Here is a 25,889-nt window from a genome sequence, read left to right on the forward strand (position 1 = left end):
TATTGCGTAATGACTTCTAAACTGAAAACAAGTTGGTGCTTTATCATTTTAGATAGGAGAAGTGATAGCATTTCTCTAGGATAAAATAGCTGGAAAATTTAAATAATGTTGCACGTTCCGTGATTAAAAATCTTTATGTTGGTCTACCAATATTGTGAGGGCATAGTCTGGCTGCTTTAGGAGACAAAGCTTACCTGGGCATGGTGGCTTTTTGGTAGTTCCCCCAAGGAACTTGTGCATCTGTTACCAAATTTCAAATACATTTCATAAAAAGATATGGTGTCAAAACATTTGAATTTTTTCCAATTTCATGAAAAGATAGTCAAATAGAAGAGGAAATGCATTCTGGAAGAAATACACTCAGAGTTTCACCAGGGCCATATCAGTTTGGCTTGTCCATATTGTATAGATAGTGTTCATTGCTTATTCATAGTGCATGCCTCTCTCCACTAACCTTGTTTGTTTAGTCTGCAATATAGATGGCAGGTGGGAAAGTAGCTTGAGGATTCTGTATGTGGGAAATAAAGGCAAGGGAGGGAGCTTGAATATGTGTGGTGAGAAAAGCAGGAGCAAGATCTACGACTTGGATGCTGAGAACCTGGGCTTCAAGAGCTGCAGCCATCAGAGAATGCTTTGTCTTCTTAAGATGTTCCAGACAGAAAGTTTTCATGATGAAAAAAGAAAGAGTGAGTTAATAATACATGAAATATACAAAAGATTTTTTAATTAAAAAAAAAAGTTTTTTTATTTTCAGTGAAGTCTTTTAACAAAGATTTCATGTCTTTGTTCTTCATTGGAATTACTGAAACCTCACAGGTGTCCTTTATCATTTCCGCAAGAGGATAAGGGCTGATCAGATTAATATCTTGATCTCAAGGCCAGGCTGGTTGGGCTTTGGACAGCCTGATCTAGTGGCAGGGGATTTGAAACTGGATGACTTTTAAGGTTCCTTCCAACTTAACCTGTTCTATGATGCCTATAAGAGCAGATCTGCCAAACTTACTAACAGCTCCTGTTAACTATGAAGAATGTTTAAGAAGACACTGCCCACTTAAAATTGTGTATAATTTATCTCTTCTGTAGCATCTCTTAATGATGGTGTGGAGAGTCCTGTAGCAGAGCGATATAATTTGGGGCAGGCAGAATAGGAAGCAAAGCAGAAAGTCAAATATGTGATTTTTTATTTTTGTAGGAAAATTACACAAGCTGTATAAAAAGTGTTGAAAAAGGCATAGCTGTTGCCCAAGTAGCATCATATTGAACAAGAAAATGTCAAGGATTTTTGTGATACTGGTGTGTACAATACACAAAAGGGGGTTTTAATATGGAAGAGTGATTTGAGAGGAGTATTTTTGATTCCCAGATTGCTTGCAAAAGGTATACCACTGAGATTTCATGTTGTGGTGCTTTTTTATTTCTGACTGTGTGAGGAAAATTGGACTCTGAGGAGACTCTAAAAGTGTTACTTAGGTACATTACTTGTGAAGTTGTAGGAGCTCCTTGTGAAAGTTGCCTTTGTTGTTTAACTGTCCAAAAGGCTTGAGGTTTCTATTAATGGTTCTTCATTAAGGAACTTTCACAAGAAACAGTTTAGAGATGTGATCTGAAAATCTTTAGTGAGCTACCCAAAATTGTCTGACAGCTCAGGGATCCCATCGACTGATTTGTGCCAAACTTGGCATTTTCAGTCAGTCATACATTCATTTATTAGTTGTTACAGCAGCAATCTCGGAGTCATTTATAGTGCCCTCCCCAAGACTTCATAAAGGAAAATAAGTTATTTCCAAAAGCAACATGCATTAAAACCTGTGCCAACGTTGTTCTGTCATGTGATAGAAAAAATGTGAGAGGAAGGGAGAAGGAACAGCAGGATGTAGCTGTTTGGATGTATGGGTAGAAGGTCAGATGGCCACTGGCTTTATAACAAAAATGAAGATTTGGAAGTTTTCTTTATTTCACAACTATTTTTTATTCAAATATTAGAAACTGTTGTCCTTTCTTCTAGTTTCGATAGCTGAGGATTTTTGAATACTGCAAAGGAGATAACTTCCTTGTAAGCGTAGTAACTGCCATTCTGTCTTTGACTTCTGCTCTTCTCAGAATGCAGGATGAGCAGAACCACCATTCTTTATATAAAGAGGGTTCATTCGTTTCTTAAGGTGCTGTTTTGTCAAATTTGAGTTTGCTAAAATACTTCTGCTGTTGCTTTTTTGAGCTTAGAAATAATGCGAATTATATGCATGTAATCTCACTAATATGGAGCAGTATCAGTTATACATAGATATCTGATTTGCAGATAATTTTTACATTTATCTGTGTGTGTATGTGTGTATGAGGATTTTTTAAAGTAATTTGAATCTAGGTTTATATTTTTAATAGGAAAAGTCCTACCCAAATCAGGTGAAATTGTGGAGATGCAAATGTATTAACCAATGGGCAGGCTATGCTAGATTTCTTTCTTCTTTGTAGCTTTAAACTTGTTCATTTGTTACTAGCCTGTTGTGTTTTTTTTTTTTACTGTGCTGGCTTTCCAGGATGGCCAGTTAACTGATTATGATGCTAGAAAGAGAGCAGTGTGGGTAAGTAACCCTTCACTGAACACGGGATCAGTCATCTCGATGAGTTGCCACACAGTAGTGATAGATAAACTGACTGAGGTAGCTCTCATATCCAGATATATAAATACAAATAGAGGTAAGACCTTTACAGAGGGAAAGCATTCTAGAAACTTAAGATCTAATTCCTGTTGTAAAGGTAATGAACTGTACTAGTCAGATGGAGAATGTATCAACATAACTTTTGGTTCTGACTTGTGAGATGTATGGAGGACCAGAAGCTCTTTGATCACAGATGCACCTTTGAAGTAATTTTAGTCAATGAAAACCCTGTGGTAGGATTTAAAAAAAACCCTAGAGAGTGATTTTAGAAACACTTAGGTGCAGTTTGCAGTTTAGTTTTGTTAGGATTTTTAGTACCAAATACCTTGTTAAGTCTGTGACAAGCTTATCACTCTGTAAAATGCTGTGGAAGATAGGAATATAAATTGTTCAAAATACAGGAAATAACCATGATAATTGTTTTGTCTGCATCCTGCTGTAGAAAGAAAATTGAGCCATTGGTATGAATCATCTGTACTCATGATACAGAGGAAAAGTTGAGAAGATAAGAAAGCAGCCTTTTGATTAAATCTGATCAGTTTCAACGTAGCCTGTGAAAAATTCACCTTATAAATAGGGCACACTTACCACGTATAAAAGCTTGCTCTGTATAAATTCCCAGCTTCTGAACACAAGTGACACAAAACAATCTTTGGGGGGTGTGTTTGAAATATTGTTTTTGTCTGTGCACAAAGGTGCCTAGACAAGGAAGCAGGAACAAAGCTTAGGCAACCACTGGCAAGTGCGTAGTGTTAAATTGTGTAGGCTTCTCACCGTTTTTAATCTGGAACAGGAGGAGTTGTCTTAATCAATGCAGGCAGGGTTATACGGAAGTCATGAGAGTACTATTTAAATGAAAAACAAAAATAAGATAGGACTGTTAAGGAAGATGGCATGGCTACCACAACTGCATGCAAACTAAGGAGTAAATAAGGCTATTTTCTTCCTTTGTGTGAAAGTATAGGAGATTACAGTGCTGTAGTACTACTGAATGCTTACCTGCAGAAGCTGCTCCAACAAAATGAGCAAGCAAAGAAAGTACTCTGTTTTTATTACCCATTCAAAATCCTCACTGGTGAGGCAGAACCCTTAAATTGATAAAGGAGATGGAATTATTTATGGAATAATGTAGTATCTAAAACAGTTTCAGTGTACACTCTCCGCTTGCATTTGATCCTGCTCTGATGTGTCCACAATGTCCATAGGCGTCCTGACCTATGTACAGTTATCACTATGTACAGCAGCAAAACCCACAGGACATATATTTCTCTGCGACTTAATTGTTTTAATGTATTAAGTTTGTTATTACACTTTTGAATGACTTGTTAATGATGATTAACATGTTAGGTTTTCCTGCTATAACAATTTTGTCTGCGATATCTACCTTTTCGTCCTTTGAGACTTAGTAGTCCTTAGGACTGCAGTGTGTCCTGGTGTACATTTTTAGGAAGTTAGAGAGTTGGCCTGAAAAGCGTAATTAAATTATTTTCTTTCAACTTTCTGTTCAGCTGAGAAAAGCCTGTTTATTAGACTGTGTACAGGCTTTAGTAAGTTACATTGCCCAAAGTTGGCAGTAATTGAGTGACAGCAATGGAAGGAAATTCTTGGATTGTGTTCAGAGCATAAAAATGTAATAGTGAGGCCAACAGCTTTCATCAGGCTGAAGCGGAGATAAACTACGGTGATGGTAACTAGCAGAAGGCCTCCCTGGCATAGATACGACATCGCTCTATCTTCTAGCCTATCCAAATACTTTCTGTACTTTTAAAATTTTTGAGCATGTGTGCTTTAATAATTTTGAGGTTTGTTTTTGTTTGGCTTTTACTGGTAATTTTAATGGTTCCTGGTTTTAATGAGAATTTTATTTAGATGCTTGATTTATATTTTTTTAAACAGGTCTGAGATGTCCTTTATAAGAAAATAATGGACAGGAAATTTTAAATTAAAATAGATTTACTTGATTTCTCAGTGCTTTTCACAATTCAGGTGCTTTTTAATTAAAAAGAAGACTTCAATGTTTGGATTTAATATATGTTGTTTTTACCACTGTTTGTAATTGTCTTTTGATGATTATTTTAAAGCTCATTTAATAAATGTAGCTGTAATTATCTTATTGTGAATGCGCATTTTTTAATTCAAGGAAATAAATTAATTTCAGGAAAGTGCTCATGCTATCATTTAACTGAGATTATACTGACATTTCCATTGTGCTAGAGTACTACTTAGCATTGAAATAGTCAGTGTTGTTTGAAGTAGAAAGAGAATTATATTATTTTCTTTAACTATAAAATGTTAAAAAAAATCAGTTGTAGACCCTGAGAATGCAACAAGGAAGTATCTCACCTTGATAATAAGGAGATGGTTTGCTGTGTGTTATGATTACTTGAAGATCATCACGGTTGTTAAAGGCAGATGTAATTTAAGAAGCATAAATAATGGAGTGTGAATTTTGCAAGGCTAGCTGAAGGATAGTAGGCTTTTGCTGCACAGTTTTTCTTGTCAGAGGACCTAACTGGGAAGCGATAAACCACATCAATGTCTTAAGATTTCTACCGCTGTGTCATGCAAGAGCTCTTCCAAGCAGGCTACAACTTGGTAAGCCCTTGCAGTTGTCTTTCAAAACCTTTTTTATTTTTTCTCCATGCCATGGAATTAGAAACTTCACAACCAGATATTTTTAACTTATTTGTGTTTCTTGCTTCTCAGGCACTTGCTCGCATACAGCTGAAGAAGTTGATTTTTTTGTATGATTGTGAGGTTGTGCATTCAAATATTTTCTTGTAGTGTTTAATATAACACTTTGAAATCTGAAATATTAGGTAGTCATTTAATAGAGTGTTAATAAAATGTTAATAGAATCATTATTGAGGCCATGATTGCACAAGCAAAATAATTTAGGGATAAAAAGCACTTGGTGTAGTATTATTCTTACGAAGTTCAACTGCTTTCTGTTTTTTAAATGAAAACCAGTGTAATACTTTCTTTTGGAACTAGATGATCTTTAAGGTCCCTTCCAGTCCAAACCAGTCTAAATTATTTTAGCTCATAACAGGTAGAAATGAGTGAGGTGACTGTTCTGAAAATCAGTGGCACAGGCATTAATGATGCACAACTATTAGTGGTTAACAAAAGTCAGTGGTGTGACTCACCCATTGCTGCGAACCCTCTGGTGAGCAATGATGTAGTATCCAAAGTCATGAATGGGATTATCTAAATGAAAGTTGGTTAGGATGATATGAAAATCTAAAAGTGGGTGAGTGTGATCATAAATACATGAGACTACTGTGAACAGTTAATAACTGGGGATGAGGGCGTAGCTTCTACATTATAATGCCATAGATAATTCAAAAGAATTTTGGCTACTCATTGATAGGTATGTTTAAAATCAATCGTTGAAAACTTAATGAGTTCAGAAAAAGCATAGTAGCCAAAATACATGGAGTAACAGTTCCTACAGATTTGTTACTAAAAGTAAGAAGTATCTAAGATCATAGTTGCTAAGCTGTCTAAAAATGCCAAGTTTTTTTCCTCAGTGCTTTGAGTAAAGCTTAGTGGAAGGAGGAGCCAACAGCAGAATACCTTTCCTGGAGCATGAGAAAATGTCCTGTGATTTCCAGTCATCTAGTGTGTGGACACAGAATAAGTAATCATGCTCCTGTGAATAACTTGCTGTGACTGACGGGGTTGCTAGTTTTTTGGGTTTTTATGGTCATATCAAGAGACAGATTGGTATAATTTTGATATTTTATATATTTGATTGGTATAAATTGATATAAATTTGATATGTGATTGGTATAAATTTGATATTTGCTTGTTTATCTTCAAAATATAAAACCAAATAAGTTCTAAAGTCTGGATTTCCCCTCTGAATGAACAGAAACACTTCCAGTTTATGTTAAGAAGCAGTATGTGACTGCAATGTTCGATCAAATGTGTTTTTTTAAAAAAAAAGAAAAATGTTGCAGTCCTGAATAAAATAAGTGAAGAAAGCACATGGCTGGTAACCCTTAACAAGAATCAATAGCCTTACACAGTCAAGCAAAACAAGATACCACTCTGGGGTTGTTTAAAGTGGAAGATGCTGTGCCAGGCGTGTAAAACAATCCCTCTGCTGTATTTAGCAGTAGTGAAGCCTCAGCAGGAGCAGTGTGTAATGTGGAGCACTTGGATTCAAACAAATAGGAGGCCCAAGGCAGAACAGCTTGAGGGAAGCAAGAAGAATGACTGCACACCCAAAAAGAATAACCCACTAGGAAACACAGAGCAGAAGAGGGTTCTTTTGATCTAGGTGATAGGACTGAAAAGAGATGTAGATATTCAGAAATGCAAGAAGTCCTTTCATTGAAGGAGTGGTTGTCTACTCTTTCTGCTGACGTATAAGAGAAGAGGCAATAGGGGTAACCTCATTTGTTTTGTTAGAAGCAAAAGAAAAACATTGCAGTAGAGAAGAATGGAAGAGAATAGATTGCCAGAGAATTGTGCAGCCTTCATCATCAGAGACTTTAGGTTTAGGGTAGACTGAAAGAGTGGTATTTTGTCAGGTCAGGCAGGTGGAAGGGGACTGCCTGAACTCCATGGATCTATGAACCTGTTGGTATAGCCTCTGGGGTTTTAATTCCTTTGTTTGATAATAACCTGCTGTTTGCTTTGCAAATACTGATCATAATAGAAATACATAAAAATATTTCAGTGAGGATCTTTGTTCTCTCTGCATCAGTAAGCGTGATTTAAATGCACAAGAGTACGACCTGTCTAGAAATCACACGATGAGTCGTACGAAGTGAGAGCTAGGACAAGATAAGATTTAGTGCTGTGCCATGATCACAAGGCCATTCTTCCATAAGAACAAATTAATCCCCTCCTGCTGAGGTGGACTGTTGGGGTGGAAGGGTGATTTTTCTTAAGTTTTGTTCTGTGGGGTTGTCAGAAAGTGGTTTTATTGATCTCTGAAGTACTCAGCTGTACATCCCTGCATGGCTCTTCACAGTTGGTTTCGGATCATAACAGCTTTCTCGTTTGCATTTATCTGGCATGAGCAAGTTGTTTTACAGGAAGGAGAAAGTAAATATGACTCTATTAGAACAAAAATGAGTGACTTCTAAAAGCTGATCATTTATAGTTATAGAAAGGACAGCTGTTTTAAAGTAGTGTGTTTTCAGAACACCATACCAAAATCACTGAAAGATTTTTCTTCAGTTGCTCAGCCCAAGTGATTTGAATAAGCGCTGTAAACTTCTGTTTCCCTGGATAATTAAAATTAAACTGATATCTCACAAATTAAACTGAAGTTTGTCCAGATTTCTCCCTTCTGTTTCTAATGACTGCATGTTTTTCTTTGCACATAAATTTCTAATATGTAATGAGTTGCCTCAAGAGACAAATCTGGGGAGTTGTTTTTTTCTCCAGATGGTGGATTTTGAGTAAGAGTCTCTGACCCATGTTTTGGCTTTTGTTACTGGACTTGAATGGTTTTCAGGGAGTCCTCAGGATGCTTATGGTTTAGGAACACCAATACTGTCCCTGTATTGCATTCTGCTAGGTAATCCCCTATTGAATTTAAATGCCGATTAGTGGTCTTGTTTGGAAAATTCTTTCAACTAATGATGTTGTTCCAAGCTACTAATGTAATGATTTTAGGAATGGAAGCCTTCAGAATAAGACCTCTGGTTTTAAATTTATTTTTTTTAGTATCTCTAGCTGTGATGTTGAATCTCTTTACAGTGATGTGACTATATAAATATTTTTGCCTGTAGTAAAAATGTTCTGTTTCAAATAGAGCTGTTTCAGTGAAGGGCCTTTGACTTTAGAAAGAAGTCTGCTTCTGAGAATAATTATTCCAGATTGACTGAGGGTTTTCTTTTATTTTTTGGTGTTAGAAGACTCCTACATGGATTTCTAAATTGTCTATATTTCTAAATGTTTGTTGTAAATTCTGAGAGAAAAAAAATCTGAGTGTGAATCAAGCTGTTGCTGCTTATTTTGCTAACCAGTACCGTTTCAGCTCCTGTATTTTCTTCTCTCATAACGTAGGGTAAAAGATCTTTGGGGCAGGATTTGTTTACCCAGTGCTGGGCTGATTTACCATCTGCCATAATGGAGTCTTTGTGTTAATATGGCTCCTTGTCCCTACCAAAATCCAAAGAGTAAAATATTTTAAGGTAAAAAATATCACAGGGAGTTACAAGTATGTTTGTAGAATATTATCACCCTGTGAAAAGGCGGAGGGAGAAATTATGCTTCAGGTCAATGTATTATTTATCTGAAAAATTTTAGTGCCTGTGTAATATATTGTTAACTCTACTCAAAAAAATATTTATTAGGCATGTTGCTTATTTACATCCCACGTATCTTGAAGCAGCTTTGGTAAAAGATACTAATGTATTTTCTCTTTGAGTCACAGCATAGGAATAGAATGGTTTATGTGGTGAAACGATGTGTTCTCTTACCCAGCAGTCTGAATTACTTTAAACGTCAACATTTAATCTGAATTTAAAGATTTATGCTGCTTGTTTATTTCTAGGACTTCTCTAGAAATGATCAAAATTGAATGCTTTGTGAGCTGCGTGCCCACATACTGCATTGTTTTGTGTTGAAACTACGCTTACCTGAGTGTATGCTTTTATTAAAGAAAACAAAAAGGGGTGGTGGTGTGGGGCATGATTTTTTCTGCATATCACTGAGCTAATGCAGCATCCGTTGGATCTGTTGTTATTACTGTTGAAAAGATAATGGAAAGATAGTCTTTTATCGCAGTCCAGAGACGACGTTGTATTCTGCCTTTAAGCTGCAGTCAGACAAGAGATGCAACACCTCAAATTCCTTTTACATGTTTTGTATGCTGATGGAACAGTTTCAGAAATCTGTGTTGGAGCATTTCAAAAGCAGTAGTAATTAAATTTCTCAAGGAAATTTTTTTCTGGATTATTGATTTCTTTTTTTTTTTAATCTCATTTTACACTGTATGAATTGCTGGTAGATTTATATCGAATTGTGGTCTTTTGTCTCATTGAATGTGTTCACACAAGAGCCTGATAGATTCAGTAAGACTTTGGAATTTTGCAGAATATGTTTGGTAAATCACAGTAAGATATTAGACTTCTTTTTTATATTAACTTTTAGGTAGCCTGAACTATCTTGCTGGATTACTTCTTTTCTTCAGTTTAAACTGGGAAGTCATCAAGAGCTATAACTCAGCCTTATTATAATTCTTACAGTTCACTTTTGAATTGGAGCCTCAGTTTTGTCCAGATTTACGTATGACTGGGTGTCTAAATCACTCCATTTCAAAACAAATCTAGCATAAATTTTCAGCTTTAGTTGTGAATTTCCTGACTTCTTTCTCTCAAAGTAAGCATTACAGGTTTGATTTATATGAGTAGTGTTAGCATTTGAGGAATCTTCTGACTGCAGATGCCGAGATTGGATTATGAGAAACAGGATGGCAGAAAATATATGATTAAGAAGTGAGTGATTATGTTTCTAACTAGCTGAACCTCAGCTCAATTCTTTAACTCATCTTCCTGATAAAAGAAAGGGAAGACTGAGATAAAGATTATGTGAAGGCAATGCTTTCCGGTTTTGCATCTGTCTGAATTGGTACACACTTGTAAATAGGAATAATTTAGATGATTTTTCTAGTCAGTATATAAGTGATATGGCAATATTTAATCTGTATCTCACTCAGATATTTTTTTTTAATGTAAAACATGTCTGCAAATGTGCCTAACGGCCCTGGGCAAAACGTGTTGCAGAGTTGGCTTCCCCTCCCTGGTGCTGGGAGTGCAGGGTGGTGGGCAGCAACGGGATTGCCTCCCCCCCAGAAGGATTTAGGGCAGTTTTGGTAGAAATCTGGGTGATTCAGCAACTGCCAACTCATGTGGGTTGAGGACAGACACCAGGCTGTCAGTCAGGGAGCACAGAAGTGCCAAAAAGAAATGTGAGGAAGATGCAGTCAGGGAGAGCCTGTGTCTGGGTCCTTGCACAGCTTTACTATGACAGAGTAACTTGTCATTTTTATCGAAACAAAGTTGGTTTTAAACTGGCAAAACGAAGCTTAACTAACTTTTCAGAGACTAATGTTTAGGTTTATCGTGGTATATGTATTGTATATTTATTTTTTTTTCCACAGAAACCTGCTAATATTTTAGTTATGGGTGAAGGTCCTGAGCGAGGAAGAGTAAAAATTGGTATGTTTATATCTTTGATAAGTCCCAGTGTAGCATTTAAGTTAGAATGTTCTGAAGGTGCAGTTGTACCACCTAAAGTAGTCACTGTAATACTAGTACGTGCCTGGGCACATTGCCTAAATGCTGTTTCCTGAGTGACTGGCTTCTTGATATTAGCCCCATGCACCAGTTCTGACGATGAAATGCTGTAACCTCACCAATGAAAAGTGGAAAATGTTATGTTTTGTTTAAGTGGGTATTTGTGTGGGGTGTGGGGGGGGTTGATATGGGGACAAATATGAGAGCTAGCTAGGGGAAAGGAGGAGAAAGAAATACAATTTTAAAATTCCTCCACTTAACCCTGTAATGCCATGACATTATCTTACTGCTGCTTATAAAATCTAAATAGGGTACTACTCATTATTACAAACTTTAAATTTCATAATGGAATCAAAGGTGGCATTTAACCTACAAAATGTTTTGAAAAGTGTAGACAAATCCCTTGGAGATAAATGCAAGGGACCTTAAAGACCAGAAAACAGTCATCCAGCCGTAATGCTTAGCGAACACTACTGCTAAAAGCTTAAACTGGATATACCAGGGTAGGAAGAGCCCAACACTTTCCCCACTATTGTAATGTTGTCTTGTGAGAATTACTGTTCACAATGAGAGGATAATTTGTAGAACTTCAGTTGTTTTAAATGAAAGTAAATAAATAAACAAAAATTAACTGTAGTCTAACAGTATTAATCTATACCATGCTATGCATTGGTGTGGCAGTACTTTGATAGCAGGCTGCTAATGCACAGCCTCCTTATGTTTGTTATGGTAATACAGCCCCATTCTGAAGGGTTTTTTTTAAGCTAGTTCATCTTTTTCACTTCCCTCTGGTGTTCTTTGAGGTTATTCTTCTGCATTATTGCTCTGTACTCTTACTGTTTTGTTTATCTGAACTATAATGTTAATCACTAGTATAACGATTCAGGGTAGGATTTTCTTGCAGTGTGCAGTGTTCAGTGTTGCTCTAGTCCTTCTCTTGCCCTTTCAAATCCAAGGAGCAGACTGGACAGGTCTGAGCACTTCCGCAGATCCTACCCTGAAAGCCTTTAATGCCCTTCTGTGGTTTAAGGTTGACAGTAGAGATTGAGGTCTTCTCCATACAAAAGAAGGAGAAGGTACAGGTACAGGTACAGCATGGACAGCAGAAGGGAAAGTTTCTTCCTATTGCCTTTTCTTTGTGGAGCAGTTGCTTCCAAAATTGAGAACGTAGGTCATCCTCTGAGCATGTTCACGTTCAACTGTGGTGGTGATGATATTTGCTGTACACAACTGCTTGCTAGTAATTGCACACAGACCACCCATTTACTTCTTAACTGATAGCTTTGAATTAATTTGGGCATAAATTAGAACACAACTACATTTAGTCAGACGCTGTTGATGGACAGGTGAAAGATTCTGTATCGGACCACCAGTCCTCTGAGCCATCCGTTCCCAGCAGGGGAAAAGGGAGGGGGACCCTGGATTTCCAAGTGTGTTATCAAAATGTAGAGATATTTTTCTTACTTTCTAAAGATATTACCACAGCAGGAAGAGAGTGCAGAAGTTATACCAAGGGCTTCCACTTTTCCAGTGTAACTAATTTCTCTAAAAAATACATAACTGGTATTTAACTTAAAATAATTTTATAGGCTTTTTACGTTATTTTGAGTCATAAATTCACTTTCTGCCAACAGTTTTCCTTTTTTGTAGCTACTTGATCATATCTTGAGTAATCCTTTTTTTATATAGAAAACTGTAAAATGTTTCTCTTTTTAAATGCATTGAAACAGTCATAAATAGGAATGCATATTAAAAAAAATTAAGGATTTGTGTAGTCAAGTTAGAGACCCATATTTACAGTGCAGTTTTCTATCAACCAGTGAGCATTTAGGTCCTTTTCCCTCACAATAGCTGCTCATCTTGTTTAACTCAGGTCTTTTTCAGCATGCTTATATCCCTGCACCACAGAGTCCCTCTTCACTGGGATTTGGGGAGTGGTTGGCAGGGAAGTGATTTGGTGGGAGAAGGTGCATACTTTAGTGTCTGCCCATTTTTTCCTGTATCACTTGTATTTGGTCATTCAGGCTGCTTTCTAGGCAGTTGTATACTACCAATTCTAAAAAGCAGTTTTTAATGATATAATGACCCCAAACAGAGTTTTAAAATCATAGCCTAAATGGTATTTAATACTGGTATCTTGATAACGAATATAGGTCTTGAAAACAGAAAATAAGTAGGGAGGCAGGTACTGTGGGCTTAGTTGCTTTTTTTTATTAAGGAAATATTGCTGCAGCTAACTTCATGAGGAAGGAGCTTTTGTGATGTGCATGTATGTATTATAAATCATTCTAACCTTTGCAGAACTTGCATTTTGCTCACATTTAAAATGCTACTTCTTGAAAGACCATCCCGTAATAACGGAATATTTTACCAGAGAATATCACGTGAAATGAGTCAGGATTTACCAGTGTCCTGAGAGAAGTGAATTGATGCGCTTTTTCAGAACAATGGTTAATTCTTTGGTCTAAATGGCTCACGTTAGTAATGATTTATAATGATATACTTTCTAGGTAATGACATCCAATAACTTATACAAAAGCTTTAAAAAAATCTACTCACAGAATTTGTATCTGCTACAGTCTGCATTTGTGTTTTATTTAGCACAGTGATGGTAGCACTAACAAGTAAACTCAATCAGTTCATTTTAAAAAAATTATTAGTAGCTATCCTAAAATTTTAAAACATCTCTCTTTGAATTTTGCAGCTGACATGGGCTTTGCCCGATTATTTAATTCACCTCTGAAGCCTTTAGCAGACTTGGATCCAGTAGTTGTAACGTTCTGGTATCGTGCTCCAGAGTTACTTCTTGGAGCAAGGCATTATACCAAAGCTATTGGTAAGTAAATAGGATAAAAAAATTGCTATTTTGTTCTTTGTGCCAAGTTCATCCAAATATTGAAGTGTTGATAAGTAGTACAAAGGGTGGTAGTTGACTTTAGTGTATGTCACTGATTCTTGAGGAAATACTAAACTTTTGACAAATTGTTTAGTTTACTGTTGTTTCTAGCTAGATATAGGAATGAAATATTTCTGGGTATTAGCTGCACTGAAACTGAACTGTACAAATACGCTGCATTTTAATCTCTGTCTTTTTCAAAAAACAAATGTGAGCAGGAATTGCTTGAAGTAGTGAAATGTGGTCAGAGTGTCAGTCGTGCGGCAGGCGAGGCTGTGATGCTGCATCAGAAGAAGGGAAGCAAGCCTTACCGAATGCAGATGTTGTTAGGGTGGCATTAGTTACATCAGGTTAATGCTGCATAGTCCTCACCACTTAATTCATACTTACCAGTCTGAATGTTAACAACTTTAGCATGGCACTGTTTTCTTTGCTCTGCCCATCACCACTGGTACCAGTTCAGGGGTGAGGGATCACTGGTGGCAGGAGCCTTGTGTGCTGTGGCTGTAGGGCGGGGGGAGCAGCCCAGGAGTAGAGTGGAGAGAGGTTCACCTTTAGTGGGTGTGAACAGTTTTGCTGTGGAAGGGAGAGAGACTGTAGGGAAGAGGGTTGGGAGGTTTTTCTCTTGCTGAATGGTTTAAAAGATCGGTTAAAGCCTGGCAACCATTTTTTGGGAGATAACATCCCTTGCAAATCTCCATTTACTCTGCTCAAATGTGGAGATTTTATGTTGGAATACATGTTCTTTCTGCAACCCGTTTCTTTCCTCAGACCTTAGCCATTGTTTTTTTTAAGATCATATCAGTATTTTTGTCATGAATTCTAACATTTGGCTTACATGTATTATAATTTACTTTTCTGTTAATATTATATTTCTTTATTTCTTTATATGTTCCTTTAAACTGCTTTTTTTTGTTGTATTTAAATGTTCACTTTACTGGCATTTTCTTCTGCTTGTAGCATGTGGTACTGCATGGATAGTCATGGCCTTCAGTAGTACATAATTTTTTTCAGCATAGATAAAAACTGACTGTATACAGACACTGACTAATGGGGTTATGCTCTCTGCATCATTTGCTTTTGTCCTTGTTCATGACCTGCTCTCGTTCATTCAAGATTCAGTGTACCTTTACTTTATGTAAGTTAAAAATTCTAGAAATATGATGGGAGAACAACTGGGAAAAGAGGCTATCTGATTTTGCAGATTAGGATGCAACAGTTAAAACAGAAAGGGTCTGGGTTTTGTTTTGTTTTTTTTGGGGGTGGCCTTTTCTTGTTTGCTTTGTTTTATTTTGTTTTTTAAATGGATGTTATCAAAAAGAGAGTTGAGGTACATGGACGTGGAGCAATTTTCTCGTTCCTATCTTTCCACAAGTTTTATGGATAGCGTTTGACTTATTACAATATCACTGGTTTTCAACTTGTATTTTTTGGGTCATTTAATACATACTAAAACTAATGGCTGATCAGAGAGGGCACATTTCTAGGCAGGCACCGTATGGCAGTGAACAGGAAAGATGTTAACTGATTTTTCTTAATTTTTATTTTAGGTGGACTGTTATTCAGATAGTTACCTTTTGGGTTTTTTTTCTTAATCAAATTAATTTTTTTCACCTTTTTTTTACACTTTAACAAACCCTCCTCCAAAAAAACCTTGTATGATTCTCGTTCAGCTCTTGTGTAGTTACTGAGTTGTGTACCTTTATCCGTAACTAAGAGGAAAAGTCAAGGAAGTGTTGCACTTCTGCAGTAGAAACTTAACTTTTTAAATGCAGGGACCTTATCTCTGATAGGCTAAAAAATGAACATTCTACCTTACCAAGATGCTTTTGGAAAGATTAACCTGATTTTTTTTTTGTTTCTGTTCTCCTCTTTTAAAGATATTTGGGCCATAGGGTGTATATTTGCAGAGCTGCTAACATCAGAGCCAATATTCCACTGCCGACAAGAAGATATCAAAACTAGTAATCCTTATCACCATGACCAGCTGGACAGAATATTCAATGTAATGGGATTTCCTGCAGGTACATACTGTATTTTTTTATCACTGCTGTTGAAAGAAAGATATGTGTTGCTTTCTTTGCATACGAAGGTGGCAGCTAATCAAAGCAACAACGCTGTTCAAACACAATCTTTATTTCAGGACTTATAAATCTAGAATCTAATGGTCATATCAGATATTTTTCCCATTATTAACGATAGGATTATCTTTGCCTATAGATGTACCGATGTTTTATAATTTTAAACGATCATATTCAATGGTGGATGATTAAAAACAGGAAGGAATATTTCTGCGTTTCTGCACTACTGTTCATAGATTTGGAAAACAACTGGTGCTTGTATGAAATCAAGCAAAAATCTATACATTTAGTCAATATTATACAGATAGTTTAACTCATGCTAAATTAAACATAGTATTCTGAAGTAGGGGGAGGGTATTTAATTTTTTTCCCCGGTAGAAAACTTGTAATATGGAGAAAATTTCTTTTTTCCAAACTGGAACAAAAGTAGTTGCATGTGGAAAACAAATTACGAAGTGGATATTACTTGTTGCATTTTCCCCTTAGTGCTGGTCATATCTTGTTTTTCTGCAGGCTGTCTTACATTTTTTCGTTTAATGCTTTGTCTTGTAGTGTTCATGTGATTGCAGATCTCAGAATAACAGGGGCTTGGTTTTAGTTTTTGGTCATCTTTCTCCTCATTGCTTGTATTCCCTGCTGTTGCTCCATTCACTATTAATGATCTTTGCTGTTCTAGTGGACTTTCTTCTTCCTACCACGTGGGTTTTGTGGTCTTCATGTTTGTGTACTTCTAGAATTTTGTTATTAGATATGTTCTTATCTTTTGCTTTAACTTTTTTTTGTCCTGTATGTACTTCATTGCCTCTGTACTGCTGTGTGAGGTTCCTAGAAGTGTTGCCTATATATATTAATCCTAAAAATCTCTTTAATTTTGCTTCTTTCAGCACTACTGTCTTGTTATGCTTTTAGCCTAGAATTTTACTGTTTTCTTATGCTTTTTGTACTTCATTTGTATTTTACATGGTCTTTGTGTAGTTTACCTAAATAGATGATACTGTCAGTATTATTGTTTGATTGATTTAAATAATACTTTCTAATGGTTTGTATTTGATTTTTAAAGTCTTTGGTCCTTACAGAGAAATATATTTCATTTAATTGCAGCAGGTTTTTTTTTTTGCTTTTTAATTCACACTTGCTATATTTGAAAGTTTTGTGTGTCTTTGGTGTAGGGAAAGAGGAGAATCTTTCCTTTAAATAATAATTAAATTATTCTCTGATTTATTTATTCACTTAATATTTACAGGCTCCCAGCCTTCTGCAGCTGCGATAAAACTTAGTAAAGATTTTACCTGAATCAAACTACTTGCCCACAGTGCCTTTTCAGGAGTTACAGAGCATAATACATTTGAGGCTAGGTGCTAGTAGTGATTTTTCTGTTTTATTGTGAAATCCGCTTCAAGCTTTGTCTACACAGAGAAATTGAATTGAAATATTCTTTAATTTGAGTGTGCAAATGTTACTACTGCTTAATCTTTTATTGGCTAACAGTATTTCTTTTACTTTGAGACAATAGAAATTTACATAATATCCCTGAGCATTTTCTTGTAAATGAAGGCAGTGCTGTCAGAATGGAAAGCCCCTTAGAAGGAGACCATGTTTATGGGAGTCTTGTGTACTTCTGTCCTGAGTTCATGACTGTGCCTGAGTAAATTAAATAACAGTCCTGAAGGGCACAAGCATGATGTCTGACATAGTTTGCTTCCGTGTTGTCTGTTGGGCAAGTGGTTATCTTCACTGTAGCTGGCAGCTGGTTTTTTTTCAAATCCTTGAGTTTATTGGCACACAACTGGAACCTCTTAGGTGTTTGTATTGTGAAGATTTATTGTGACAAGATGGTGAAGGAATATGAGCCAAGGAGTACAAAGAAATATGTAACTGCAAGGTTAGATATGGAGATTGAAAAAAGAAAATCGGGTCTACAGAGATAATTGGAAAACCTTTGTTTTACTTGGGGGAGGAGGGGGAAGAAAAAAGTTATTAATAAATATTGACTTTACAGATAAAGATTGGGAAGACATAAAAAAGATGCCTGAACATTCAACTCTAATGAAAGATTTTCGAAGAAACACGTAAGTCTGCTTTGAGTTGAGCATTGTTAAGAAAGCATATTTTACTTTTCCATCCAACCCGGTTTCTTGTAGCTCAGGTTGTTTTCTATGTAGATGCCAGTCAAAGACTATGAAATGGTTATGATTTAGAATTGTGAAAAAAGTGAAATAAAGTTGTTTCAGGATGGTGAACTTTGTCTGTTGATGGTGTGAATCAAAGGAGAAGCCAAAGACAGACTAAATGGTGAGGTGGCAGATGTGAACTGGATGATGCCACTAAGACCTCACATGGCTCTTAAGATTGCGAAGCACAGTTTGTCACAACTGTTTCTGAATATGTGGTACTGGAAATCATTTTCCTCTGATAGCTGCATAAAAGGGATCTGGTAACCTTAGACTGTTTCCAGCAAACAGTGGGTGTGATTGTTGGGTTTGGTATCTAGGGTAGCTTATGAAGGCTAAAGACAAGACTACCTTTTAGTTTCTCTGTCGCGTTGCCAGAGTTTAATGCTGGCACTTAAGACCCTACCCTCTTGCCTTGTTTCCATACTGAGGGCTTTGGGGCTGTACCGTTATTTACATTTCTGTTATCTGCCATGCTGTTATACCTATTTAGAAACCATATTTCTGAGCTCCTCTTCCAAAAAGTGAATTCATGTTTGTTCTTGTAGCGATCTGTACATTGCAGGAAAGTGTTAAGATGGGCTTAGTATGTATCACCATGTTTACTGGCATTAGAAATAGGCGCAGTGAAACTATGCAGTAGCAAAATTGGTAAAAGGCAGTTGAAATTGAAGTGATAGTTTGGTGTCTGCGTGTGGGTCAAAAGTGTGCTTTCTGCGTGGATGCCAAGTGTTTTCTTAAACGTGCGAGGGACACAAGATGCATTTCTGTAGTATCTGAACGATTTTTAAGCATTCTCTGATGTTGATAGTTGTGGTTTTTACCTGCTTAGTGGATTAGCAAATAATATTCTGATCAATGTTTCATGGCTATTGAGACAGCTTTGCCATATCAGATTTGTATATTAGAAGTGTCACATTTTTTTCCTTCCTAGGTATACCAACTGCAGCCTTATCAAATATATGGAAAAACATAAAGTTAAACCAGATAGTAAGGCATTCCACTTGGTAAGTTCTTGCATGCATGAATATAATCAAAAGATTGTAAATACAAGCTGAGAGTTGAGCTGATCTTGAGTATTTTGTGACTAACTTTATTTTATAAATATTATACCTTATTTTACAAACAAAATTAGGAATAACTGATAGTCTACAATCTGAAAATTGCAAAACCACTTCTCACATTGATAGAATGATTGTGAATCATTCACTAGATTAGTTTCTGTATCAAGTATATCTGTAGTTTTCAGTCTTAGAGTTACGGAATCATAGGATGGTTTGGGAAGGGACCTTAAGGTCATCTAGTTCCAGCCCCCCTGTGATGGGGAGGGACACGTCCCACTAGACCAGGCTGCCTGAGGCCCCATCCAGCCTGGCCTTGAATACCTCCAGGAATGTGGCATCCACAGCTGGCAACCTGTGCCAGTGCCTCACCACCCTCATTGTGAAGAAATCCTTCTTTATGTCTAGTCTAAATCTTCCACTCAAGACTAAATCTTCCCCTCTCCAATTTATAGTCGTGTTGAACTTGTAGTTACATTTGCAGTGTTGCTGCAACTATTATCCGTTTTGCTTTGCATACTTTTAACAGCCTATTTCTGATTTTAAAAAAATAATCCTTAATGCATGATTTTTTTACATATTTGTTATTAAGTTTGTCTTCTGCACTTTTGTTTAAAACAAGACATTATCTCAAGACTTGAATGTTTAGTTTGGAAAATTTCATTATGCCTTCCTGTTGTACTGATCTTTCTTATAGCTTTCTTATGTATGTGTAGCTTTCTTATGAAAACTTCCTAGTACTCTTACAACAATCGATTTATCTCTAGAGTATCTTAACTTCCTTTATGAAGACTCCAGTTAAAATTATACACTTGCTCAGCCCTAGATGTGCCCATCTTACGGTGACATCTGAAACGGTCTATTGGGCCTTTTCTTCTGTGTTTTAAAGGCCATTCAGGTTTCTAAAATAAACTTCATAAAAGAAGGAGGAAGAATTTAAATATGTCTGGTCTCTCTGAATGGGCATGCTCCTTGTCTTGATGTTTTCAACTCTGATTAAATGTTTTCAGGCTAGATTTATAAGGCAAATATATTACTTGGTGAGGTAGGAGCAAGGGGAAGACAGGAAGCTTCTTTATCTTGTACAATTGGAGAGTAAATTGGATAAAAGAGAAGGTAGTGAAGAGGCCTGGGTGCCAGAGGGCCATGTGGCTGTTGTTCAAGTCATTGGAAGTTGTACCTTCTCTGATCAGACCCAGGGGTTTTTAAACATCAATCTTTTTTCAGTTCAGTACATTTTCCTCCATATGAGTTTTGGAATTTATCCTTCGTGTTGTTTCAGAGAATGTTGAACTGCAGTTGAACACCTTGGGCTGTTCCACCAGAGCCCAAACAAGTTCAGTGAATCTCTTGGTACTAGATCTAGAGGTAGTCCAAGATCTTGTGTTCCACAGCCCTTTTACTCTCTGCATCAGAACAGGTTAAAAAAAACTGTTTACATTTACTATTGTAAAACATGCCAGAATTAATAATTCCAGGACTAGTAAATCCGGAGTTTGTTCTTGCCAAAAATGAAATGTTTTGATTTCCTAACTTGAATTAACTGGATTTTTACCCCCTCTTTACTGACATTCATGCACATGGTCTCTTTTCACGTGCAGAACTGATCTGTTACATGAGACAACTTTGGCTTTTTCCTGCTTTTGCGGCTTATGGGTTTTTTCCAGTTTAACTTTTTTGATTTTTTTTTTTCCTACTTATTTGTTTGTGCCCTAGAAAATGGGTACGCATATGCTGCTCCTGGTTAATTGAGCGATGTTTCATCTTGCATTTGTTTATGGTGGTTCATGTCAACTGCAGTGATTGTCCCATTTATTGCAAGTATATAAAGTTTATTGCCAGGTGATCTTTTCATTGAACAGTTTTTAAAACAGAATATTTGTAATTATAGGTGGAAGATTCACTTCTCTTCTGATACCAGAACGAAGGGGCAAAATAGGAGTTTTGGTCCTGTGTGTGATAATAGTTGCACAATCATTAAACTTGTCTTGTGGTTTCTGTTTTCTGTTGCTGATTATGACCAAATTTGTTCACATCTTGTCAGCATATGATAGACAGCTTTATAACCTAATTGCCAGAAACTATGCCAGAATTTTGCAATGTTTTTTGATTATGATGTTTTTCAGCATATTGGCAATTCTTTCTTGGTTTTTTTTGCTTCCTCTTTTCTGGATCCTGGGATTGTTTTTGAGAGAATGAGAATTGTCCTATTAAAACTGATACTCTACAAAGGCTACATGCAGACTCAGGGAGCTGAAATAACTTATTGTGAGTCCGTTGATAATGTGGAAAACAACTGGATTGATAGTGGCAATACATATTTATTATGTGCTTAACTATGCCATTAAAACTGAAGGCTGTCGAGAGGAAATGTGCTTTCTGACTTTAGCTGTCTGCACTGTGGAGATCTGCGTTGTGGTTGTGTATGCTCACTTAATAGCTAGTGAAAGGAGATGACCAGTTCAGACGTAGATAATGACAATGGCTTTTTTTTTAAAAAAGAAGGTGAATTTAATTCCATTAGAAATGTGAATAGCAAACGTAAAATGACTGTAAAATTTATATATATTGTTTCTGCATATCTTCTTAGATCCATGATTAAAAAAGAAAAAAAAAAAGCATTAGGGTGAAAGTGTAGCATTTCTTTTAAAAGTCATTATCTTTAACAATACGTCATGATGTAGTTTTGCCTTGGACGCTGTACTCTATGGTGAAACATGAAGACTCACTGTTTTCTGTCTTATCTGAAGGTTATCTCATTCTGCCTGTATATGCTGCTTGTCCAGCACAGCTGTATTCAAGCAGCTGCTGAGTGGATGGGGAGAAAGATCTGCACATACACCAGACCTTCTGAATAAGACACTCTTAAAATGCATCACTGCAGTTCAGTGTTGGAGTTAAATAAAACCACTCTGGTCTGCTATTCCTAAAATGGGGCAAAATCTTCAGACTCGAGGACAGCATGATTTTTCTAATGTATTTTTTGTTGAAATCACTGTTGAGATGCTGCTGTGTCAAACATATGAAGTCCAACCAGCTTCTGAAATATTTACATAGGTGCAAAATGAGAGTGGAAGAGTGAAAAGAGTACAAACACTAAAACTTTTTTAGAGTTACCTTTCAGTCTTGTAACCTCATGCTGAATTTTGACTTCATGTCTTTTATTGGTATTTGTAGTTATTCAGGAGGAGTTCTTAAGTGTTTATCATAGCACATCCATCTAGGTACCAATGTTTGTAACTCTTTTTCTACAAATTTTTAACTTTGCTTTGGTTAGGTCAATTTAATTTTCTTAAGTTTTCGTTTGTATATTACCTTAGGATTTTTACTGTTCACTGAAATACGTTCTATGCTATTTTTTAAAAGTTGGGCATCAGGCAGCAAATACCTAATGTGCTTCTTAGCCCTCTGTTAATGCTTCCCAATGAGAGTAAGAGGTGATTTCTCAAAGGGTATGGATTTGACAGATTTTTTGTTGAAGTAAGTTTAACTCTTTTGAAAAACATTAAACTTTGCCTTGTCTACTTTGTGGTCATTTTCATTGTGTCTAACCAACACAGGCACCTTAGGATTTTTTCTTTTTCATGTAGTTGATACTTGATTTCATCAGTTGTTACAAAGATCAAGGCTGAGATCTTACACTGATAGTGCATCAGCACCAGAGCTCCAACTTGATCTGCTCATGGAGGAGGCAGCTTATTAGACTTCTGTATTTCACATCATGTCATGCAAAAAATCAAGTAGAATTCAAGATTTTGCACAACTGCTCTGTTGAACAGCACGTAGCACATACATGTCTCTGAGAGTCTGTATTTGTCAGAATAAGCAAGCACGCACTGAAGCGGGGATGAGAAGTTACCTGGCCAGGTGTATTTTTTTTGGATGTGTTAATCACTACTTTCAAGTACTTAAAGGGAGCTGATGAGAAAGATGGGGAACAGACTTTTTAGCAAGGCCTGTTCTGGTAGTTCAAGAGGTAATGTTTTTAAACTAAAAGAGGGTAGATTTAAATAATAAATAATAATAATGAAACACTGGAACAGGTTGCCCAGAGCAGTGGTAGATGCCCCATCCGTGGAAACATCCAAATCAGGTTGGATGGGGCTCTGAACCACTTGATCTGGTTGAAGATGTCCCTGCTCATTGCAGGGAGGTTGGACTAGATGAGCTTTAAAGGTCCCTTCCGAACTGATCTAAAGCTGATGGTATGTCATGGAAACTCTTTGAAGGTATTTGTTTAAACATTTGTGCCTGGTACTCAGTGTCCTGGGCTTTGCAAGTCAAAATGTGCTCTTCAATTGGAAATGAAGTTATTATCTTAACAAGAGAGAATAATGTGTTTATGCCATTTGTGGTTAGCATTTCAAGTTCAGACACCTCTGTATTGGCTCATCTTCCAGGAATAATACAGTGAAGGTTTGTAAAAGGTTTTGGTAATGCAGAGCTTAACTTTTATTTTTGCAGCTTCAGAAATTGCTCACTATGGATCCAATAAAGAGAATTACCTCAGAACAGGCTATGCAGGATCCCTATTTCTTAGAAGATCCGCTTCCCACATCAGAGTAAGTGGTCAGTTTATTAACCTATCAGTACATCAGAGATGCTTTAGAAATTTGTGCTTTCTCTCTGCTATAAATATGTTTGTGAATATTGAACTAAATACTTACTAGCAACCTAGGAAAGCTATTACCACTAAAATGGCATTTGTGGTTTTTAAAATTAAGTAGCATTCTTATTAATCTCTTGCTTTATGGAACTTTGATCCTGTTAGTCACAGCACTAATCTTGTTATTCACTGACAGATTGATTATGCATGCTGCAGATCTTTGTAGACAACTGCTAAGTGCCCGCAGGTCCACTTCTCTGCTCCAGAATGTTAAATGACACTCTCTAATTAGTTTAGAGTCTTCTGTCCTAGCCTTTGTTGTAAATTTAGTGGGTGGGGGAAGTCAACTGTGTCTCTGCTGTCATCCTTAACAACTTAAATCCATTTTCCATAGACAGTCTTTTTTGTTTATGCAAGGAGATTTACGAAAGAAAGAAAATTTAGGATAATGAATAATTTCATTAAAAATTAACTCCCCCTCCCAGAGGACTAGCCAGAAAGCATGTTTGTACACCTTTTTAGGAAAGCTATTAGTACATTCTGTGTATGATTCTCTACTCTTATCTAGGGAAGAATTTATAACGCATGGTATGTATATTTATAAGTAACTAATTAAAAATGAAATTATTTCACTAAAACCTACTGGATTATTTATACCAGCTCTTGAGCTGTCTCTGTGATTTAATGTTGTCATGTGAATGATTTGCTCTTGCAGAAACTGCTTTTAGGACAGTGTTTGTTTGGGTTATTTTTCTCAACTGCAGGTTAGCATTTTAATATGAATATGCAATGACTAACGCTAGCAGGTGTACAAAGACTTTATAAATATATTTTGTGAATTAAGAGATGGTAAATTATTAGCTTGCACCAGCAGTAACAAATTCATGTGGGCCTTGAGACAAGAATTGACAAATGAAATTTCTAGTTATTTTTAAACTTTGTTCCAGGTGGTTTTATTAATAGTGAGTGGAGTTTCCAGGAGTATTTTTAGTTAGTCCTAAGATCATGAATTATATGATAACTGGATTAAGATAGCTCTTTGTGCCCTTGCAGATATCTAGCAGGTGGTGTACCTTCCCAGCCACCAGTTTGATCATGAGTTATCAGAAACCATGAAAGCTGTTAGGATTTTAAATGGAGTGTGAGAGGCAACTGAAAATTAACAATAAATGCAAATAGGTCTACCAAGTTTAGAATATGATGAAAATAATGCAGGGAAAACTTCTCTGTTAGTTACAGGTTGCTGTGGCTCAGGCAGCTTGAAACTAGCATGACTGAAGTGTCAGTCTTACAGGGCTAACCATTTTGTTATAATACAGTGATAAATAGACTTTTTTTGGGGGACAGTGTTTTTGCAGGTTGTCAAATCCCTTACCCAAAACGAGAATTTTTAACAGAAGAAGAACCAGATGATAAAGGAGATAAAGTAAGTACTGGAAGAACAGTATCATCATGCTTCACTGGCTTTCACGCTATTTCCTGTTTTCATGTTATTTCATGTACTGCTTTTGAGTTGAAATTTTTCTTTGTGTTTAAACAATTGAGAAGAACCAGCAGCAGCAGCAGGGCAATAACCATACTAATGGAACTGGTCATCCAGGGAACCAAGACAACAGTCACACACAGGGACCCCCACTGAAAAAAGTGAGAGTTGTTCCTCCTACCACTACCTCAGGTGGACTTATAATGACCTCAGACTATCAGGTATTTGTTTTATTCATATATTATGTATTTACTTCTTGTGTTTACAGCAGTGTTTCTTCAAGCTGAAGGAGTAATTTTGTGAATGTCGCTGTATTAACTGGCATTTCTTTGCATCTTTCAGATGATTTTTCAGATGCATTTAATTGATGGCTTGCCTTTAAATTGATATGCTAATGCTCTTTAGGTTAGCATTAAGGAAATTAAGATCAGGAGTTATAACAGTTACTAATTTATTACCTTCCCATCAGGGAATGCTGACTGCAGACCAGGAGACTTTTTTTCTGCACTCTGTTGAGGACAGAACCTTTACTTAATGCACGCTAGGGAATTATGAAAGAGGAGCAAGGATAAATTCAAATTTTATGCATGGGAGCGATTAGAGAGGTGGCGGACTTTGGAAGCCTAGGGGATGGAGCCTGCAGGAATTCTCATGTACTGGTTCACATGGA

General features: G+C 36.5%; 1 protein-coding gene across 4 annotated transcripts in view; it reads left to right on the forward strand.

The window, feature by feature from the left end:
- Positions 1-25,889, forward strand: part of CDK8 (cyclin dependent kinase 8) — an 80,246-nt gene that overhangs the window by 49,543 nt on the left and 4,814 nt on the right. For 2 of the 4 annotated variants that reach the window (XM_054070121.1, XM_054070134.1), the window contains 8 exons: positions 10,786-10,843; positions 13,626-13,757; positions 15,698-15,841; positions 17,898-17,967; positions 19,004-19,076; positions 23,595-23,692; positions 25,084-25,162; positions 25,282-25,440. In XM_054070121.1, coding sequence (XP_053926096.1) covers positions 10,786-10,843; positions 13,626-13,757; positions 15,698-15,841; positions 17,898-17,967; positions 19,004-19,076; positions 23,595-23,692; positions 25,084-25,162; positions 25,282-25,440 — 813 coding nt within the window. The remainder of the gene's footprint in view (positions 1-10,785; positions 10,844-13,625; positions 13,758-15,697; positions 15,842-17,897; positions 17,968-19,003; positions 19,077-23,594; positions 23,693-25,083; positions 25,163-25,281; positions 25,441-25,889) is intronic. The other 2 variants (XM_054070127.1, XM_054070139.1) reach the window with 2 other exon arrangements.

This window comes from Cuculus canorus, chromosome 1, assembly GCF_017976375.1.
Source record: "Cuculus canorus isolate bCucCan1 chromosome 1, bCucCan1.pri, whole genome shotgun sequence".
NCBI lineage: Eukaryota > Metazoa > Chordata > Aves > Cuculiformes > Cuculidae > Cuculus > Cuculus canorus.